The 18,582-nt window shown below is 34.6% G+C and overlaps 1 protein-coding gene across 1 annotated transcript; it reads right to left on the bottom strand.

Moving 5' to 3' along the window:
• Window positions 1-400: 400 nt before the first annotated feature.
• On the bottom strand, window positions 401-9,890 carry LOC123524819 (uncharacterized). The gene is made up of 3 exons (XM_045303313.2): window positions 9,573-9,890; window positions 4,673-4,837; window positions 401-1,095 (listed from the first exon to the last, which is right to left on the bottom strand). Exons 1-3 carry the CDS (start codon window positions 9,775-9,777, stop codon window positions 836-838), a joined length of 630 nt encoding a protein of 209 aa, XP_045159248.2. The 5' UTR covers window positions 9,778-9,890; the 3' UTR covers window positions 401-835.
• Between the last annotated feature and the right edge of the window lie 8,692 nt (window positions 9,891-18,582).

The following is an 18,582-nucleotide window of genomic DNA, read 5'->3' as shown; positions in this document are numbered from 1 at the left end:
CAGATACCAGGACTTTGATCTTACAACAAATTTGTCATTTCAGAACCGCAAACTCATCTCATATCATATCATGTATTACATCATTTCATTCGCATTTAGTTAGTGAAATAGAATATATGTAAGTTCCTACACATGCAAAAGATGGAAGCAATGTAAAACTTGTGTTTATATTCTCAATGAGGTAACAATGACACTTGAATGAGGGCAGAAAACTGATTTTATTAACATTTCTGGTTCCAAGTGTGTTTTTTTATTTTTAGGATAATGAAAATATTATCAGAAATAATTGATGTTGATAAACCAAGTTTGACCAGCTATTAATACGGCAAAGATTGTACAAAGCTATACAATGAAAATAAATATGTTATTTAAGATGGACAAAAAATCATAAAGTAATGTATCGAGATGTTTGTTTATTTGTATATTACTAATACAGGATGTTGTATCTCAGACTTTTAGTCACGTATAACTTCGTCATTAAATATCACGTTTGTCAAACGTTCAAGTTCCGGATTTACAAATAAAGAAATGACCAGTGGTCAAAACTTTTCACTATAAAATTGTCATTCTGATAGACGAAGGTTTAGCTACTAAACGTGAGGTACTGCTTCTTCAACATTTCTAGAATGTTTAGGGTTTGAATAACAAACATATAACTTATTGTTCAAAATAGGTTTGATGACATTTTGCATTCACAATGCAAAAAATAAAAAAGGGTCTGGTCTTATTAGAATACCGATAGATTATTTGTTTATATAATATGAACCTCTCTATCAAATCGTTCGCTTTTTGCATGTTCTTTTTAACAAACAGAAGCCAAAGTATCTATTAAACATCAACACACTTTCGCGTCATCAGACAACGATGATGTGCTGTTATAGTCGTCTTGATTCTCGGGAGTTGACAACTGCAGTACTGGCTCATTTGTCGTCTGCACCAAGCGTATCTGATGTAGAGAGATAAACGATACGATCAAAGCGAGTATTCCACCAAGACAAGTTAGAACTGCTGAGTATAGGAACAAATACTGAACATTTCCTGTCCAAAAGAATTGATTCGCTACAACAGATGACAATGGGGAAAGGCACAAAACACCTAAAACATAATCAGATTTTATTGAAATTGCGTATATGAATATTTTTGCAATGATGTTATAACAAAATATAGTTTTTTTTAGTTAATTACTCATTATAGAGAGACATAAATTGTTGTAAATTGTCTGGTGAAATGTTGAGAAAACGTTTTGCGGAAGTATTATGCGTATTGTTATTTTAATTATGTTCGTTGCACTTGTTTAATTTTCCCAGTAGTGTAAAATACTTGCCACTGTTAAGGAAGTATCCTCATGCAGTGCCAAGACAAAAATAAGCATGAACTTTTTGTTTTTATCCATAAATTATAGCGACCGCATTAGCGCCAATCCTGATTGGATCTGGTAAATGTTCATAAGTACGATCTTTGGGGCAAAAATTGCTTCGTTCCTGAGACAGATAATGGGTAGAACCAGGAACTGTGGGTTGTACAAGCTTCGTTGTTGTTGTTATAGTTTTATTTGTAATTGATTTAATATCAGCTATAGTTTTTGCTTTTGTTGCTGATGCCGGTTTTAACATTGAGTGTATAGCTAATGGAAAATATTTAATCATGACTATAACTTTATGTTCGCTTCATAGTATTGTAATGTATAAAAGCAACTTGAACATCAATTTATTGAAGAGTTCGAAATTCGGAAAAACATTCTCTCGACAGACAGTCGAGTAGTAATTGCAAAAATACTTGCCTTCTTTTACTTTACATTCATTTGTCAAATCACTGAACATCGTTTCATGAGGAATTATAATGGTTATCAATCATAGTATAGTTATGTAATGGATCTACAAGATCCTTACACTTTTGCCTGGAGAAACAAACACACAAACAAACATATAGTCCAAGAGATGGGGCAATTGTATTCATTTTGTGTGCCAAATGAAACATTTTATTTCATTTGACAGCCTATAATATGAAGTTTCAGAAATTTCATTTTCAGTTGCCAAAGTGGGTGGAATGGCCAAACTTTCAAGATGACCGCCAAAATGACCGCAATACTTTTTTTCCTTTTAAATTTCCGTTTATTTACAAAAGGAAGCCTATCCTTATCAAAATAAAAAAAGATATCCTAAGAATGGAATGTGTAGAAAACAACTTTTTCTAGATAATTGTGCTCTTTTATTTCTATCTCATGTGTTTATTGTAAAAATAACGCCTAAATTTGGCAAAATTAGTGTAGTTGTATGGGTTTTCACAATTTAACAACTTGTCAATATTTGTCATTTCAAAATCTGACATGAAAAAATGTTGTTGAAACCTTTTTTGTCTATGAAGCATACTTCTACTCGAATATAGCGTATAATTACTTGCCAGATTTGTTATACTAAACAGAAAATATTATGTTTGCTTACATACATGTATTACCATAGGCCGAACATTTCTTTAGCTTGCATTATGATCCACATATTACCGTGGTATGACCAAATGTGAAACTGTTAACCGACAGACAGTGTTAGTCTGGTCATAGCAATGAACGTTTCAACTGGCTATGAAATTAGAAATGACAATCGTACATGTAATCTATTTGTAAAATTATGGACAATAACTCTTTATGAGATATGGGACGAGTTATTACAGAATAAGCTTTACAATACTGCAATGATTAAGAAAACCTTTTGGAATCAACATACTTGTTTTCAGTAATTTGGAATTATATAACCTTACGGACAAAAGATTAACAAACTTTAGTTTTCTATCATTCTGATATTTGTTGAATTTTTACTGATTTAGTTTTCATTGTTTCAAACAAAATCTGCATTGTTTCAACACAACACAGCAATATTTCTTTCGATTTAGTACAAAATGTTTGTGTAAGATGAATTTTCCTTCTCAAAATATAACCAGATATTGCACATTGTAAAAACACTTGTCTCCACACATTTTTTCCTTTAAATGGAAGGAGAAAATATTGTATGCTAGGATTTGTTTTTCTAAGGACCATAACTTATTTAATTTATAAATGTCAACAATGAGCAAACATCATAGTTTTGCATCTAACTTGAGCGGCAACAACATGTTGGCTTACGGAAGGTCGACGGTTCTTCTACACAAGCGCCCGCCCGTGATGAAATAATACAATGAGAGGTACCTGGAGTCTTCCTCCACCATCAAAGCTTGACAGTCGCCATATAACCTTAAAATGTGTTGGTGCGACGTTAAACCCAACAAGGTTTGGAGTTGAGATACCCCATTTAGTGAGTAAAGGGTAAACAAGAGGAGGATTCAGAACACACTTTATATCTCAAAACATTAAAAGGACAAATTCCTTTTAAAAGTCATTTGTCCTGAAACATTGATATTATGCACAACTAGAATTGATACCCATGAAATAAAACTGCCAGTTACTTTAGCACAGCAGGGTGGTACTGGTATGGAATCATAAGCAGTCAGCTGGCTTACGGAAATTTGTGGTTCTATCTGTGTGATATCTCGAATTCATTTATCTAAAATTGCTGGCTATATCAAAGACATGTTTGAATCCCGTTCCGAAAACACATGCTAAAAAATATCATTTTAAATCCACTTTCGGTTATCTTGAAGTAAAACACTTGATTTCCTGGAATTTGAGATACCGGGTTTCAAGTGCATTTGATTTTATATGAATGTTATTGGAATTTTATATTTCATTTCAACAGCCTTTTGCTCATAATTCTTGAACAGTTTACACCAAAGTCTGCAAATGCATACTATTTAATTGATAGAAAGAAGGAAAAATGCAAGAAATATATGAAATAATGCTGTTTAGTTTATACATAATTTATTTTAGGTCGATTATGAAGGAAGTTCTACAACTTCTATTAATCACTCTCGACACATCATTCCTGATCGAATCCATCGCCACGAGGATATGGGAGAAGAGGCCAGTTTCCCTTCTAATGCTGAGTGCCAAGCAAGGGAGCTACTGGTACTATTTTTCACGTATTTGGTATGACGCGGCCTGGGATCGAACCCACGACCTCCCGTACTCGAAGCGGACGCTCTACCACTAGGCTATTGAGGCGGTAAATGTTGTTTGCATGCGACTGGTTTGGTTTTCTTTAATGCAAGTCTAGAGGAAGGTCATATTTCAAAATGTCTTATATAGAACTATGAAAGTAATTAGGAATTATCTCCTGATAACAAATTAGTACTATAATTTCAAAATGTTGTCACTAAAGTTTTGGTCGTTTGTATCTACATTACACATTGTTGTGTAACTGTTAAAACAAATACGTACAAATTCACAATTGTTGCCCATTTCTAAGCATTAATATTACAATAAATTTCATAAAATAGGAATAACCAAGATCTAAGAAATGGATTTCCGAAACTTTATATTATTATCTGTCAACTTGCTAAAGCTCAAAATGTAAATAAAAGTGCCATATCTATAGGACTATCTGTACTTTAACGCCTATGTCAATTTTACTTGTTACACAGGCAGTGTATGACAAAAAAGTTCTAAAAGAATATACTACACTACCGTAAAGTAATCTGTAAAACCTGATAAAAGCAAATGTAGAATCCATGGAAGCACTGAACACATCAAAACGCAGCTAGAGTCGTATGCGCTGTAAATCGCTCAAGAATAAACAAATGATACCTGATACTACAGACATGTATGCATTTACAGCAAGACGTTTCATCAGTGTTGTACCAGTACATTTCCTTGTCTTCAAACTGAGAACGACAACAAACACGCAAGCCGTCAGTGCGATGGTCAACTGTACTTGTAAAGGTCTTTTCGGATGAAAACCTTTCATGTAATCTGTAATAGACTATATATTTTACAACTGGTATTTATGGTGGCTGATTTCTGCCATTTCGTGTAGGCGTGTTGGCGGGGCGAAAACATGACAACACGAAATCTCGACAAAAACCTAATTTGTCGAGTTCTCGTGTTTTCGTGGCAGCGAGGCGAAAAAACAACACATTTTACGTGAAAACTCGACGTTTAGAGGGTGCTGACACGACAAATTTATCTGTCGAGTTTTCATGTTAGCGGGTATGAGTATGTCTTATTGGAGCCCTTTATTTGTCGTGTTGTCGTGTTTTTGCTCCGCTGTGCATGAAGCGTGACTTTCCTTATCTGGTTATAACCGGTGATAACACATATGTGTATTTAAGATATGACCCACCTAATGGGGAATATTTCAAATGTTCAATACAGCAATACAATGTATCCAGTGAGAGACTTGTATGCAAAATTTAAACAACTTTTATCGTGCCGGTTTTTTTTTTTTATAAATTTTGTATAATTCATTATTTACATAAACTCAAGTAGAGACAAATTTCAAAGTGATGGCCACTGTCCAAAACGTTTGCAGAGAATTCATTATACCATCAATTTTGATAAAAGAAACTTCAAACTTGTCTATTGGTAAACAATTTTAAAGCACAAAAATAAAACTGTGAATGTCATTTTTTTCTAGGGTGTCTCGAGTAAAAGGATTTAATGAGACAGAATTCTAACCCCATCATTGAGAAATTAACAGCGAGTCATGTGGGACTGTTTTAAATATTGCTAACGTAATTCAAAAATAACTTTGGGACAGGTGTAGAACCTACCTATAGTTTTTCCACAATATGTAATCTAAAGAGTAAAGGCAAAACAGAGAACTTTTACCGCATGCTACTCAGTATTTTTAAAGATTTCTGACTTTGTCCCCTTCTGTTTCACTTATCAAATGAAACTGTTTCACTTTTGTACAATAAATCAATAATAAGTCTTCAATAAAAGAAAAATAAGGGATAAAAAGTTAGTCCCAGTAGGGCTTGAACCTATGCCCCCTGAAAAATTTAAGTCAAATTAGGTTTATTGTAAGAATTGAGTACTCTATAAAAGAAGGTACACTATTACACGGGTCATACCTTAATTACGGTGTATATACCGTGTCTTTCCTTATCTGGTTTTAACCAGTGATTACACATGTGTATTTAGTTTCAATGCATATAACATGTCTTACCTTATTTGGTGTTAACCAATGATATTACAAATTAATAAGTTTTGTATTTTCGATTATTTCCAAACCAGATTTTCCTATTTGGCAAATAGGTTTATGAACCGAAATATATAACGTTTTTAAGGTAGCTTAATCTTCTACTTACGTAAAAAGCATCGACATTAAACTGATATAATATATTTTTGTATTTCATTTTGTTTATTTCAGACGTCTTGTCTCCAGTATATTATATGGACGTTATAAACAAAATAGAATTTTTGGAACATTAAATTAATTCTCCAATGGGGGCCGCCGTGGCCGAGTGGTTAAGATCGCTGATTTCAAATTACTTGTCCCTCACCGATGTGGGTTCGAGCCTCACTCGGGGCGTTGAATTCCTCATGTGAGGAGGCGAAAGGTTGGTGGTTCTACCAAGGTACCCGCTCGTGATGAAATAATGCACCTGGGGTCTTCCTCCGCCGTCAAAGCCAGAAAGTCACTATATGTCGGTGCAACGTCAAACCCAACAAAAACTAAAACAAAAAAACATTCTCCTATTCTTGGTACAATGATTATTCTATTATCGGTGCATGCATATTCTAATTTAAATATTGTTTACTTTAACTTAATTCGATGATTTAACTTGTAATTCTATGATTTATACATATGATTTGAAACGGTTTTTTAGAATCGAAACAGGGAAAGTTTCATTTAGAATCGAATCAAAACTGGATAAGTGTCATTGAAGCAGCCGATGATCTAGAACATTTGCGGTTCCTATCGCTCCTCCCATTTTGGAATAGTGTACATGTAACAGCATCTTGTATACCACGCACAATTTTGTTGAATGTTGTAGTATTTCCGGTGTTTTTTCTACCAATTATTTCTTTATCCCCAGCACATTTTCCCTCCTGCCAGTATACATTTTTGTTTGTTTGTTTGTGTAGAGTTTTACGCCGTTTCTTTTTCAACCGTCTTTCAGTTATTTAACGGCGGAGAGTTAACCTGACCAGTGTTCCTGAGTTTTATACGAGTACTACCTGTTCTCCGCAAGTGATTGCCAACACTCATTAATCTAGGTGTAGGACGAATGATTTCTGACGAAATCATCCCCGCCGCAAAATGAGAATTAAGCGGGAAACATCAGGTTTCGGAAAGAAATTTTCTAAACTCTGACAAAGCTGTTCTAGCCTCAGCTTGCAATGTGTTTAAAGATGAACTACATGGCATTTGCTCTCTTCACATTGCAACTAAAGTCACCACCAAGACACGAATGGATCTCCCTTGGTTAATGCAAGGACAAAAATATTACAAACTGCACACAAGAAATAAAAAATCTTAACCCACCCTGACAAAGTCTTTGAAGACTCTTAAGTATAGAATTCAAAAGCAATAAAACTTGCTAATGAGTCATATTTTGAATCTGTTAAAGCCGATGGCTATTCCAACTATTATTTTTCATACATAAAATAAAATAAGACTGAAAGGGTTTCACTTAAACTGATTATGTCTACAAAGGAATGAAACTAACAAATTGAAACCTCAACCTATCAGTCTAAATTAGTTATGTAAGTTAATTGCTTGTCTTATATCAACACATTAGCTACCTGAGATTTTAGTATCTGTCGAAGGTGTGGACAGATTACTGCTTGGGCTTTCACCCAACAACACATGTGATCCTTATGAAATTTCACAAAAATATTTTAAAAGCTACACTACGAGATGTCATAAATCCTTATTAAGATAATTACTTATCCGTAGAAAGGTATCGTCAGAATAGAAAAAGTACAGTCGTCACTCCAGTATACATAAACGTAACTGTAAAAAACAGCTTCACACAATCTTGGAAGTGGTAAATATTCATAATAAATTAATATGATAATAAAATTTGTTATGGGCTTTAATAAGGCTAACAAAGTTGATAACAATAAACTAATACACAAACAGTACATAAACATTAACAGTTGGGAACCCATCCCGTACTTAGGACCGCACTCATAGAGTTGTAGTCGGCCGCACTTCAGATACTCTACCGGTCCTATCTTGGGTTTCTAACAGTTCCGTTCTCGTCCCTTGTCCTTTCCTCTCCTACAAAAACTTTTTGATTTTGCATAGGATACAATACTTTAAACTTGACTGACAAATCGTAAGCAGGCTCCTAAAACTTACAAAATGACCTGCTTTCTCTTGCACAGTGGGATCAGGACTGGTCCATGGAATTTAACCCTGATAAATTTAAGGTGCAGCGAATAACTAGGAAAAATAACAGTTGCATTTTCCCACACATCCTATATGGCACTGAACTAAAAGAGCACCAGTGCCGCCAAAAACATTGGGCTGACAATTTCTAAAGACTTAAATGTGTGAATTCATATTAACAATATTACGTCTAAAGCAGAAAACTTGCTTCGCTTCATCACGGAATGTCAAGACAAACATTGAGGAAATGAAAATAAAGTCTTCTTATACCCGTGTAAGCCCGAATTTTAATATTCTTGAACTGTTTGGTATCCATTCAAGTCTCCAACTTGAAACACTGAAATAATTAACAGGTGGGCATCACACTCTAATCTGTAAAAACTATGACTACTCATGTCGTGTTTCTGTCATGACAAATAACGTAACTGGCAAACCGTTAAACAAGGCAGTCTTCAAGCCTCTCCGATCATATTTCACAAATCAAGTATGATTTAGTCAATGTAGACCACCAACACCTCATCCTTATCAGGAACCTAAACTACATGGTTCCACATTCACGCACATAACAGTACTCAAAACTGTTTTCCCTAAGAACAGTCTGACAGTGGAATACCCTGACAAGCAATTACAGGCCAGACCCGATCTCAATTTGTTTGCTTAGATAAGGTATCTTGTCTGTGGCCTATTACCATAATACTATACTTTTATTCATTTTACTTTTTCGGGTGATCTTTCCCACTTTTAACAAATGTCACATGACTTGCGCGTCTGCAATATAATCAGTAATTATTGTGTGGAGGACAGTAACATGTACTTTTTTTATTTTTATCTTTTTTTGTTTGTTTTAAAACATATGATTACAGATTAAAAAAGTGTATTTAGAGACAAAAATGATTTACGCTCGTTTGATAGAACCGATTTAGAGCCTGATTGTACTTTTCATCTGAATCGTGTGTGAAAAAGAAAGTTACTTGCGGAGACCAAGACATTTCTATACGAAATTTTAAGAACTCTGGAAATGTTTACGGAGGTAGAAACATAGTCTTTAAAAATTAAATCCAGATTAAACGAATATCAAAGACAAAAAGAAAATAACGGCAAATAAAAAAATAAAGATGTCATTAAAAATTTTATTCAGTGGTGAAATGCACAATTTTCCCTCTTGATTACTTCGAAAGGTCTCTAATTTGACTCTGGTGTATGACAAATGCTCAGTTATTGTCTGGAAGCTGTTAGTTACTCTGTGAACAATAATTTAGCGCCTAGCAGAACGTTGAAGTGCTTGTTAGCTTAATTGATCGACATTACATTATCGTAATACTTAAATGTTTAAAGCCCATCTCGAACAAAAATATAACTCACCTTTACTATCCAGATGTTGTTTCATTTCACATGTTTTCATTAATATATTGTAACATGTCGTAGAATACCACACCCCCGAATTAACATCTACGAACGTATAACTTTGCCTGAACCACCAAGGAGTCACAAAGCCTACAAACTGTAGCACCCAAGAGAATCCCATGCTGATTGCATTTATCTTTGAAAATCTCTTGACACAAGCCATCGTTTCTTTAGTTTAGTTTTATGATTTTGTTTGTTAAAATGGCATTGGATTAACTTCCCGGTCTATAGTTTCTAAAGTACAAAAAGGAAGTTTAGTACTTCTTACTTTATCCTGTCTTAAAGCTGATAAAATGACATTAACAATAGTGTCCATTTTTTGTTAGATTATTCATACCACTATTCGCTGACTCATTGTACGTCTGTTTAATTTAAATTGGTATCGATGCTGTTAAACAGCTTAGTGTTAGTTTTATAGATATTTGATAATCTATCCTTAGAAATTTGGACGTACATTCAGTTAACTAGAATCATAAGACCAATGATTTGATGAGTTACATACAATATTCATCAAAGTAAAACTATGAAATTAAGGTTTATCTTGTTTTATGATTCATGACCGTTTCCTGTTACACTATAACACACACCTTCTTCTGAATACTGTAAGAGATAGACACTAAAATTGTCAAAGAAATACATTGAATAAAGTATAGAAAAAAATCGATTTTAAAGTCCTTCAAATAACCAAAAATGATTTTACAAAATGTGAAATGTATGATAGCTTTGTTTATATCATAAAAGAAGTACTTACAAGCAGAGATATCTTTCAGTTTACCTACCTTGCAATTACACAATTTAGTTGGAAATCAAAATGGGTTTAGACACAATATCATTTTTTTTTTTTGCACGTAAAATTTTAGGATATATTCATATGTGTTTGATTTACCGTTTAAAGCTGCTTCTTACGTTTCTGTCAGCTTACGTATGGTAAACAATTAACATTTAACAAGCCGTTAATAAAATAAAATACCTGTATCAATTTTATAGTGACGATGATAAAGGTTTGCTTGTATCAAGATGACACAATAGAACAGGTTTTGTAACACAGGACAGGTAGGATTAGTAAAATTGCAATTATATTGATCTGTATTTTCCACGCCTATACCTGTAGGTAAATCCTATCACACTAGAAGTAAGTCATTAAAGTTCAAGTGTTTAAACTATGTTTCATTCTCTATTCTGTTGTTTATAAGACTTATCTTGCAAGTAGCCCTAAATTATATATAATATCTACTTGATGATATATAATGAGATATGACAATCATATAACAACAGAAATCGCCCCGAAAGTCTAGTGGTAGATCATCCGCTTCGATTGTAGGATGTCGTGTATGTTTCTCAAAAAAGCTGAATTCTATATAATACATGGTGAACATTCTGGTAGCAAATTATACAAAAAATGTACATATGTTTTCTAATTATCACCAATTTAAAAACTTTCCCAACTGTGTAGGCATTAGAAGGCTAAAGTGAAGTGTTTCCTTTAATTGTCAGAAAATAGTGTTGTACATAAATCAATTAGATCTTGTAATTAATTTATTACAAAATGTGAGTTTTGATAGACCACACTTCAGAGAAACACTCAATATGGGAAATGAGTCACTTCAAACACTTCAACAAGTTGTGCATATATGTGTTGAGGAAAAGTAATATATTACAATAATTTTATCCTTAGGAACCTCCTACAACAAAGAGTGAACCTTCTTTATTTTTCTAGCAAAACACAAAACCAAACAGTTCGAAGATTATTCACACTAAGACTAATAATATGCTAATACATTTGAACCTTGAACTTGAACTTATGCCTTTTGACCAAGACAGCCTGTAAAAAATAATTACATTTACCTGATGATACGTTTGATAAGTTTATTTCAAATTTTCCTTTACCTGATGAAAATCAGCAGTATTATTCGGGTTACACCAAATCATAAAAACAAATACTAGTGCCTTGGATTGCCATATAGTTATCCAGTTGCATGAATAAATTGTTGAGCTGATGATCGAGAAATACCTTGACTAATAGAATGACAATCATTATCCCTATTTATCTTGCAAATGTATCAAATAAATATTGTATATTTGAACTTTTAAATTCATATTGTTGGCATTTGATGGAAATAAGAAGAGAAAGATATGGTGCATTTATATAGAATAAAAACAAATCATGGCCAAACAATGCCAGTTCACTACTTAGTCTGTCCATAATAGACTGTAGTCACACATTATATACAGGATAAAACAGATTCCTATCAAGGGCAATAAGGGAGATAATTTAGAAATGTTCAGGAAAGTTATAATTATATATGCTCTGCACTTCTTCTAAATTAAATCATTGTGACTATTTTCGTTTAAATTCTCTTCAACAATTTAAAAATCATTGCATGGGAAAAACTAGACACATTATGTATCAACAGGGGCGATCATTCAAATACTACTTATGGCAAAGTGACAGTTCTCATGCTCCGCACTTTCGCTCTTAGCAATCCTATCTTTATAGAAAGTGTTTTAATATTCGCTTTATTTGTTGAAAAGTAACCGTCCGGAAAAAAGTCTATAAAAGTAAGTCTAAAAGTTGAGATACATTATTGCAATATCATTTGAGACTAGTGCTATGTTTCGTGTCTGTCACACTATTTCTGGCATAAGAGGCTTAGACGCTTCATTTGGTCTTGCTTAAATACACGTATGGCAGTTCCTACCATTTTCCAATTTTTCTGATTCATTCCTGGCCAATAGATTACCTCCCTTGCACGACGACAGCATTTTTCAATTTCTAAATGTTCACTATAAATACACTGCAACGCCGTAATGTTCTCGGAATAATCGCTTTATGATCTTTCATCACAACATTATATACACAACTGAATTCATCTCTTATGTTCAAATACTCAGTAGTTACCTTTGGACAAACATGCTTATCGACTGGAAACCCTGTCTCAATTGTCTCGATCAGAACTTTCATCTGACAATCATTGACTGATTTTTACTAATGTCCTGAAGAATTCAGTAAACAATATAATTATTTGACATTATACTGTTCATGTAGACTTCAACGTCATCTTGTACATCATCCCCTGTCGACTCGCAATACTACGCATCTGCTGTATACATGTATTTCTCTGGTGTAAAGTCTCAGCATTATGCACTGAACTCTCAATAGACAGTCACTCAAGTTCCTTGAGTAACAATTGTAACAAATGGTTTATGGTAGGTTAACATAGACAAAATGATAAATCTTTCACATGCGTATACAATTCTGAAAAATTCTTTCTCAATTTGCGCAGACCTTTTCTCATTATGGATATGGTTTCGGTTCCTCGGCCGATAACACATTTCCAAAGAATGTTCATTCTTGAACTCCAAACAGACAGTTGTCTTTGTTCAACTTGAGATTTTCAGTTCTAACTATATCAAGCACCTTTCTGAGTATCTCATTAAGTTTCTCAAGTATTGCTAGGTACACTATAATATCATCAGCTCTTGACACATGTTCAAATAACTCATGTATTGCGTTGTGATATATTTCTGATGCTGATTTTAAACCAAAAGGCAGTCTTAAGAAATCTTTCCCTGCCAAATGATGTATTAAAGCATATCAGCGTTGATGATTCTTCAATATGCTTCATCAGTTGCAAGAAGTCTGACGATGCATCTAATTTACTGAAGCTCTTGTATTACCATTTAGTGAAGCAACATGCTTTGTCAAACAACACGATGTAGTACTAGTTCTTTATATTTTACATGGACTGTGACCAACATTTACTCAAAGCAATTCAGCAACGTACATACGTTTCATGTCTTTTCATTTTTTCTCTCGATATTACCATATATAATGAGATATGAAGCATGGCAATGGAGCTATAGCGGCTGTTGCTCCAGAGGTTGAAAGCGAAGCTCACTCTCCATCCCCTTCCAGCAGTGGAGGAAGACTAGCTGATCCAGGAAAGAGGAAGAAATGGGCAAAAGGTTCGTGACACTATGAATGAGACTAATGGTTAAGTGTGCGAAAAGACACAACGTGGAAAGGCAGTATAGTACTGGTAATTTGCAATTTGGTAGATATATAACGTTGAATCAGCGTTGAATCGTCATGAAACGTGTCTCTAGTCAACGTTCACATTGTGAGTGTAAATAAGTCGAAAGTAAAATGGAATTATCGTTTAACTAACGTATCTTAAACTTTTGTGAAAATGGCTTCCAGACGTAACGCGCAGCTTGCATGAACGCTCTACCGTAGTATAACAATTTTGACAAACTTGAACACTAAACTACTTTTTTGAGGAGTTTGAAAAGAGTTTTACTTTTTATTACCTTTGATCTGTCTATCTTAATCACGCAATCAATATTGAATAAAATCTTTAAAAATGTCCTTTCGAAGCACAATACATGACCAAGATAAACTATAGCAGCCTTGCTTTATTTGAGTCTGTCCTTGAAATGCGTACCACCCATCATGTCCTCTAACACTGGCTCGACGGAATTCTGTGACGCATTTACATCGAAAGGGCATACAACATGAAGCGCTGGAATGTTTGGAGGCAATTGAGAAATCTGCTAAATATTTACAAGTATCACCGTCACATATATAATATAGATTCCCGTTTTGTATATGTCTTTTCAGTTATCATCTGTTATAGCAAATGTGGGAACTAATTGCACTTTTATATTAGTATGTACAAATGAAAGTGTTAACATGCTTTAAAAAGTCTGTATTGCTATGGGGTTACTTCTTGTAGTGTAAGGAAACACGCTTACTTTAGGTAGAATTCTAGGTTCAAATCCTAGCAGGAAGCCCTGGCATACAGAAAAAATAGTATTTACTTGGGTCTTGCGCGCGACACGTCGTCTTACTGTACCACACATTCATGCGTAGTTATTTTAAAATCCATGCATGAATGACAAAGATATGGACCAGACATGCCCATCATTGCACTATCATGAAATATGACCTTTAACGTCTAAGTGTGACCTTGACTTTTGAGCTACGGACCTGGATCTTGCGCGCGACACATCGTCTTACTGTGGTACACATTCATGCCCAATAATTTTAAAATCCATGCATGAATGACAAAGATATGGACCGGACACGCCCATCAATGCACTATCATGAAATATGACCTTTAACGTCTAAGTGTGACCTTGACTTTTGAGCTACGGACCTGGTTCTTGCGCGCGACACGTCGTCTTACTGTGGTACACATACATGCCCAAAAATTTTAAAATCCATGCATGAATGACAAAGATATGGACCGGACACGCCCATCAATGCACTATCATGAAATATGACTTTTAACGTCTAAGTTTGACCTTGACCTTTGAGCTACAGACCTTGGTCTTGCGCGCGACACGTCGTCTTACCGTGCCACACATTTATGCGTAGTTACTTGAAAATCCATCCATGGATGACAAAGATATGGACCGGACACGCCCATCAATGCACTATGATGAAAAATGACCTTTAACGTCTAAGTGTGACCTTGACCTTTGAGCTACGGACCTGGTTCTTGCGCGCGACACGTCGTCTAACTGTGGTACACATTCATGCCAAGTTATTTGAAAATCCATCCATGGATGACAAAGATATGGACCGGACACGAAAATTGCGGACAGACCGACAGACGGTTCAAAAACTATATGCCTCCCTTCGAGGGCATAAAAAAAACTTGCTACACTCCACACTCCATAACTGTAAGAATGTAGGAAGAGGTCTGGTTTCACTGAAAACCTGTCCCCACCCCCTCCCCCAAATTTTTATTGAATAGGTATAAAACACTTTTTACAATTACTCAGAAAATTACTTTAAGCCCATACTTTGCTGTTTGTCCTTTCCTGACATGATGTGGTCTGGTATAATAATAATAATAATAATAATGTGCTTTTTCTTGTATATTATGGTTCAGCACAGCAGCATAAAAGTAAATTTTACCCAAATGTGCTATTTATTCATACAGACTACATCTCATACAGATAATTTTAGTTAATTTTGATAAAAACATTTTTTTTCACGAGTAAATAGCATTAGAAAATGCCTGACTTGAAATAACACTCTAAAATTCACAAAAAGGAAAAAAAAAACTTATATGTGAAGTCTAAGCCTTTGTATATGAGAACTATTTATTTGGACTTCCAATTTACAAAACATTGTGGAGTTTTTGTTATTAATTGTATATTTTTATACATTTTTTTTGGTATATACCCTGAAAAATAATACATAATTGTACATGATAAATTCATGATCATACTTACATATTAGTCACCAAAATGTGCATTGTTGTCTCAATACATTTTTATAACAATTAAGGGATCCCACACCATGAATTGTGACTGTCCTCATTGCATTATGTACCTTAATAAAATTATTGTTGCTTTTCTTTATCTTAACAATGTACAATTACCAAATACATGTACTTGCGATGGATAGTTTAAAAGTACCTAGATGTATTAAAGCTAACAAACTGAAGTGAAAATAACTGTAAAAACTAAATATACAAAAAACATTTTTTACTTTGACAAATTGATTTACATTCTGTCTAGGGACAGTTTTATTAAATCTTTTAGATATGGCTTAGTCATAATTATCAAATGAATAAAAAGATAATAAAAGAAAAATACTCTTTGAAGTGATATGCAAGATTTGTCCAGGAGTTATAGCTGTGCAGTAAGTGCACACCTAACCTGATGTTTTCTTGGTGAAGCATGGGCTGATCTGAAAGGGGCCAAAATCCAACAAGCATTGATTTTTGACAGCCTAAAATTAATACATCAGTCATTTTAGACAAAAGTTCAGCTGGATTCACTGAATCACTCACAGAACTTTATTTACATTACTCTTTATTATTGCTGACTGTCAAAGTAAAAAGCCATCACATTAGCCATATTGCTTATATAGAAAATTTACTTGCGACATTTTGTAAAAAAAAACAACTCAAACTGTGTCAAATATAAGACAGGTTGCACCATTGCAGGTATGCTTGCACAATGATCCAGGGCAGGGTTCCATATGCCTGGAATCCTCAAGTAACTTTGCAACCTCATCAACCAAATCCTGGATGTGGCCCTGATAGCAGGTATCACATTTTGATAAACTGCATTCCATTGAAAATTATCAGTCTTCAGCCTTCATGTAACATGCACTATCCTGTATTGAAGATGCATGACACACATTAATGTAAGCTCTTGGTGTATTTGATCATGACCTGTGAGGAGTGATTTAATAGTACATTTAATTGACATTTTATGCATAATATGCATTTTCAAGTGAATGGTCATTCAGTATTGATTCCAGGTTATAACTGCAAGTCTCTGGTTTTGTTTTGAAGGAGACTGGGGAGGGGATTTATTGCAGGTGTAAATGAAAATAAGTAAGAGTTTTGTCACATTTTGACAAATATAATTTGTGATGATTATAAATGTTGGAAGACTGAGTTATGCATTAACAACCCGACAAGCTTGGACTTTGCACATTTATCTATGAACTCATGTTGAAAAGACAATACTTGTAAATATCTAATAGATTTTATTGGTCAAAATTCCAGAGTCAACATGTGTCACTGGTGTGCCTTTTTGGGGGCAGCATTTTCTGGTAGTTTCAGCTTTTCTTCATTTGTTGAACAAAGACAGTATTACTTGTGGTATAAGTTGTGTTTTTCTCTGATGATCATGTATAAAATACAACGAAATGAAGTACTTTCGTCATAGAAATTCACATTTTTCAGAATGAATCGAAGGAAAAGTTTTCATGTTGTTGTTATGGATATGTCATTCTTTGTTTACCTTGAAAACAAGGAGGCGATCGCATTGGTTGGTAAAATCTAGGATCAGATTGGCTGAGCTATTCAGGTGCCCGACTGGTATATATTTTGATTAGGAAATCAGCTTGGTTCAAATATTGTTTTACGACGCAGTCTGTTAGCCACAATTTTGTCTATTTCGCTTGGTGGTTACCTGATCCAATAATTGGAAGCCATTTTGAATGGGAACCAATATTGGACAGGGAACCAGATTATTGAATACCCACCTACGCAATCGTTTCCAAACTGCCACTGCCACTGCTGCTAACATCCCTGATACACATAACCGAATATTTGACCACATTTTAAGCGCTGGTCTGTGCGAGGGTGAGCTACGTGGACTTTGTCTTTACGTTGGCTGTGTTATGACGCGATGTCACCGCATAAATCGAATTATTTGGGCACGTACACACCATCGCAGGCTAAGGCAACAATAGAACAGCTTTCTGATTTTCGACGAGTCGAGATTTTTTCATTAATCGAAGTGATAGCAGGGTTCGAGTATACCGTAGAAGAAATGAATGTTATGCCGACTGGCGTGTACTTGAACGAGATCGTTTTGGGAGTGGACGTTCCGTCTAAGTATGGGGAGGCATTGTGCGTAGTTACTGCACTCGTCTTGATCATCCCACTGTTTCAAAATAATGCCAGTATAACTGTGTTTCAACAGCTAGAGATACAGTGCATTTTCTCAGGACGAATAACATTGGAATTCCTATTGACTGGCCCGCCAAAAACCCACCTCTGTATCCAACCGAACACCTGTGGTATAATTTGGATCACCGGGTTAGACGTCGCCCTATTCCACCGAACTAACGCAAGCCTTAATTCAGGAGCGGAACAACATTCCACAGGCCAAAATCAACACACTCCGGTTCTATGCGCTAACGATGCCAGGCAGTCCTCGATGCTCAAGGTGGCCATACCCTGTATTTGGTGTAAAACCCTTACGATATTTAATCAACCATTTCATCTGTTTTTCGTAAACGTAGAGCGATAAAAAAAATCCACACAAATTTACATTGAAATACTCTTGCAACACATATAAAAATAATTTAACCCTTACTATCATATTTACATATATCTGCACAGTTACTTATTTTGTTCAGCATATATTATGTGCGTGTCTTTCTTGCAGATTCAAACTATTAGAAGAAGTTAAATGGTAAAATGTTTTA

The sequence above is a fragment of the Mercenaria mercenaria genome, chromosome 3 (assembly GCF_021730395.1).
Source record: "Mercenaria mercenaria strain notata chromosome 3, MADL_Memer_1, whole genome shotgun sequence".
Classification (NCBI taxonomy): Eukaryota; Metazoa; Mollusca; class Bivalvia; order Venerida; family Veneridae; genus Mercenaria; species Mercenaria mercenaria.
The sequence above is the reverse complement of the archived record's forward strand: the minus strand, read 5'-3'. Positions and strand labels throughout refer to the sequence as shown.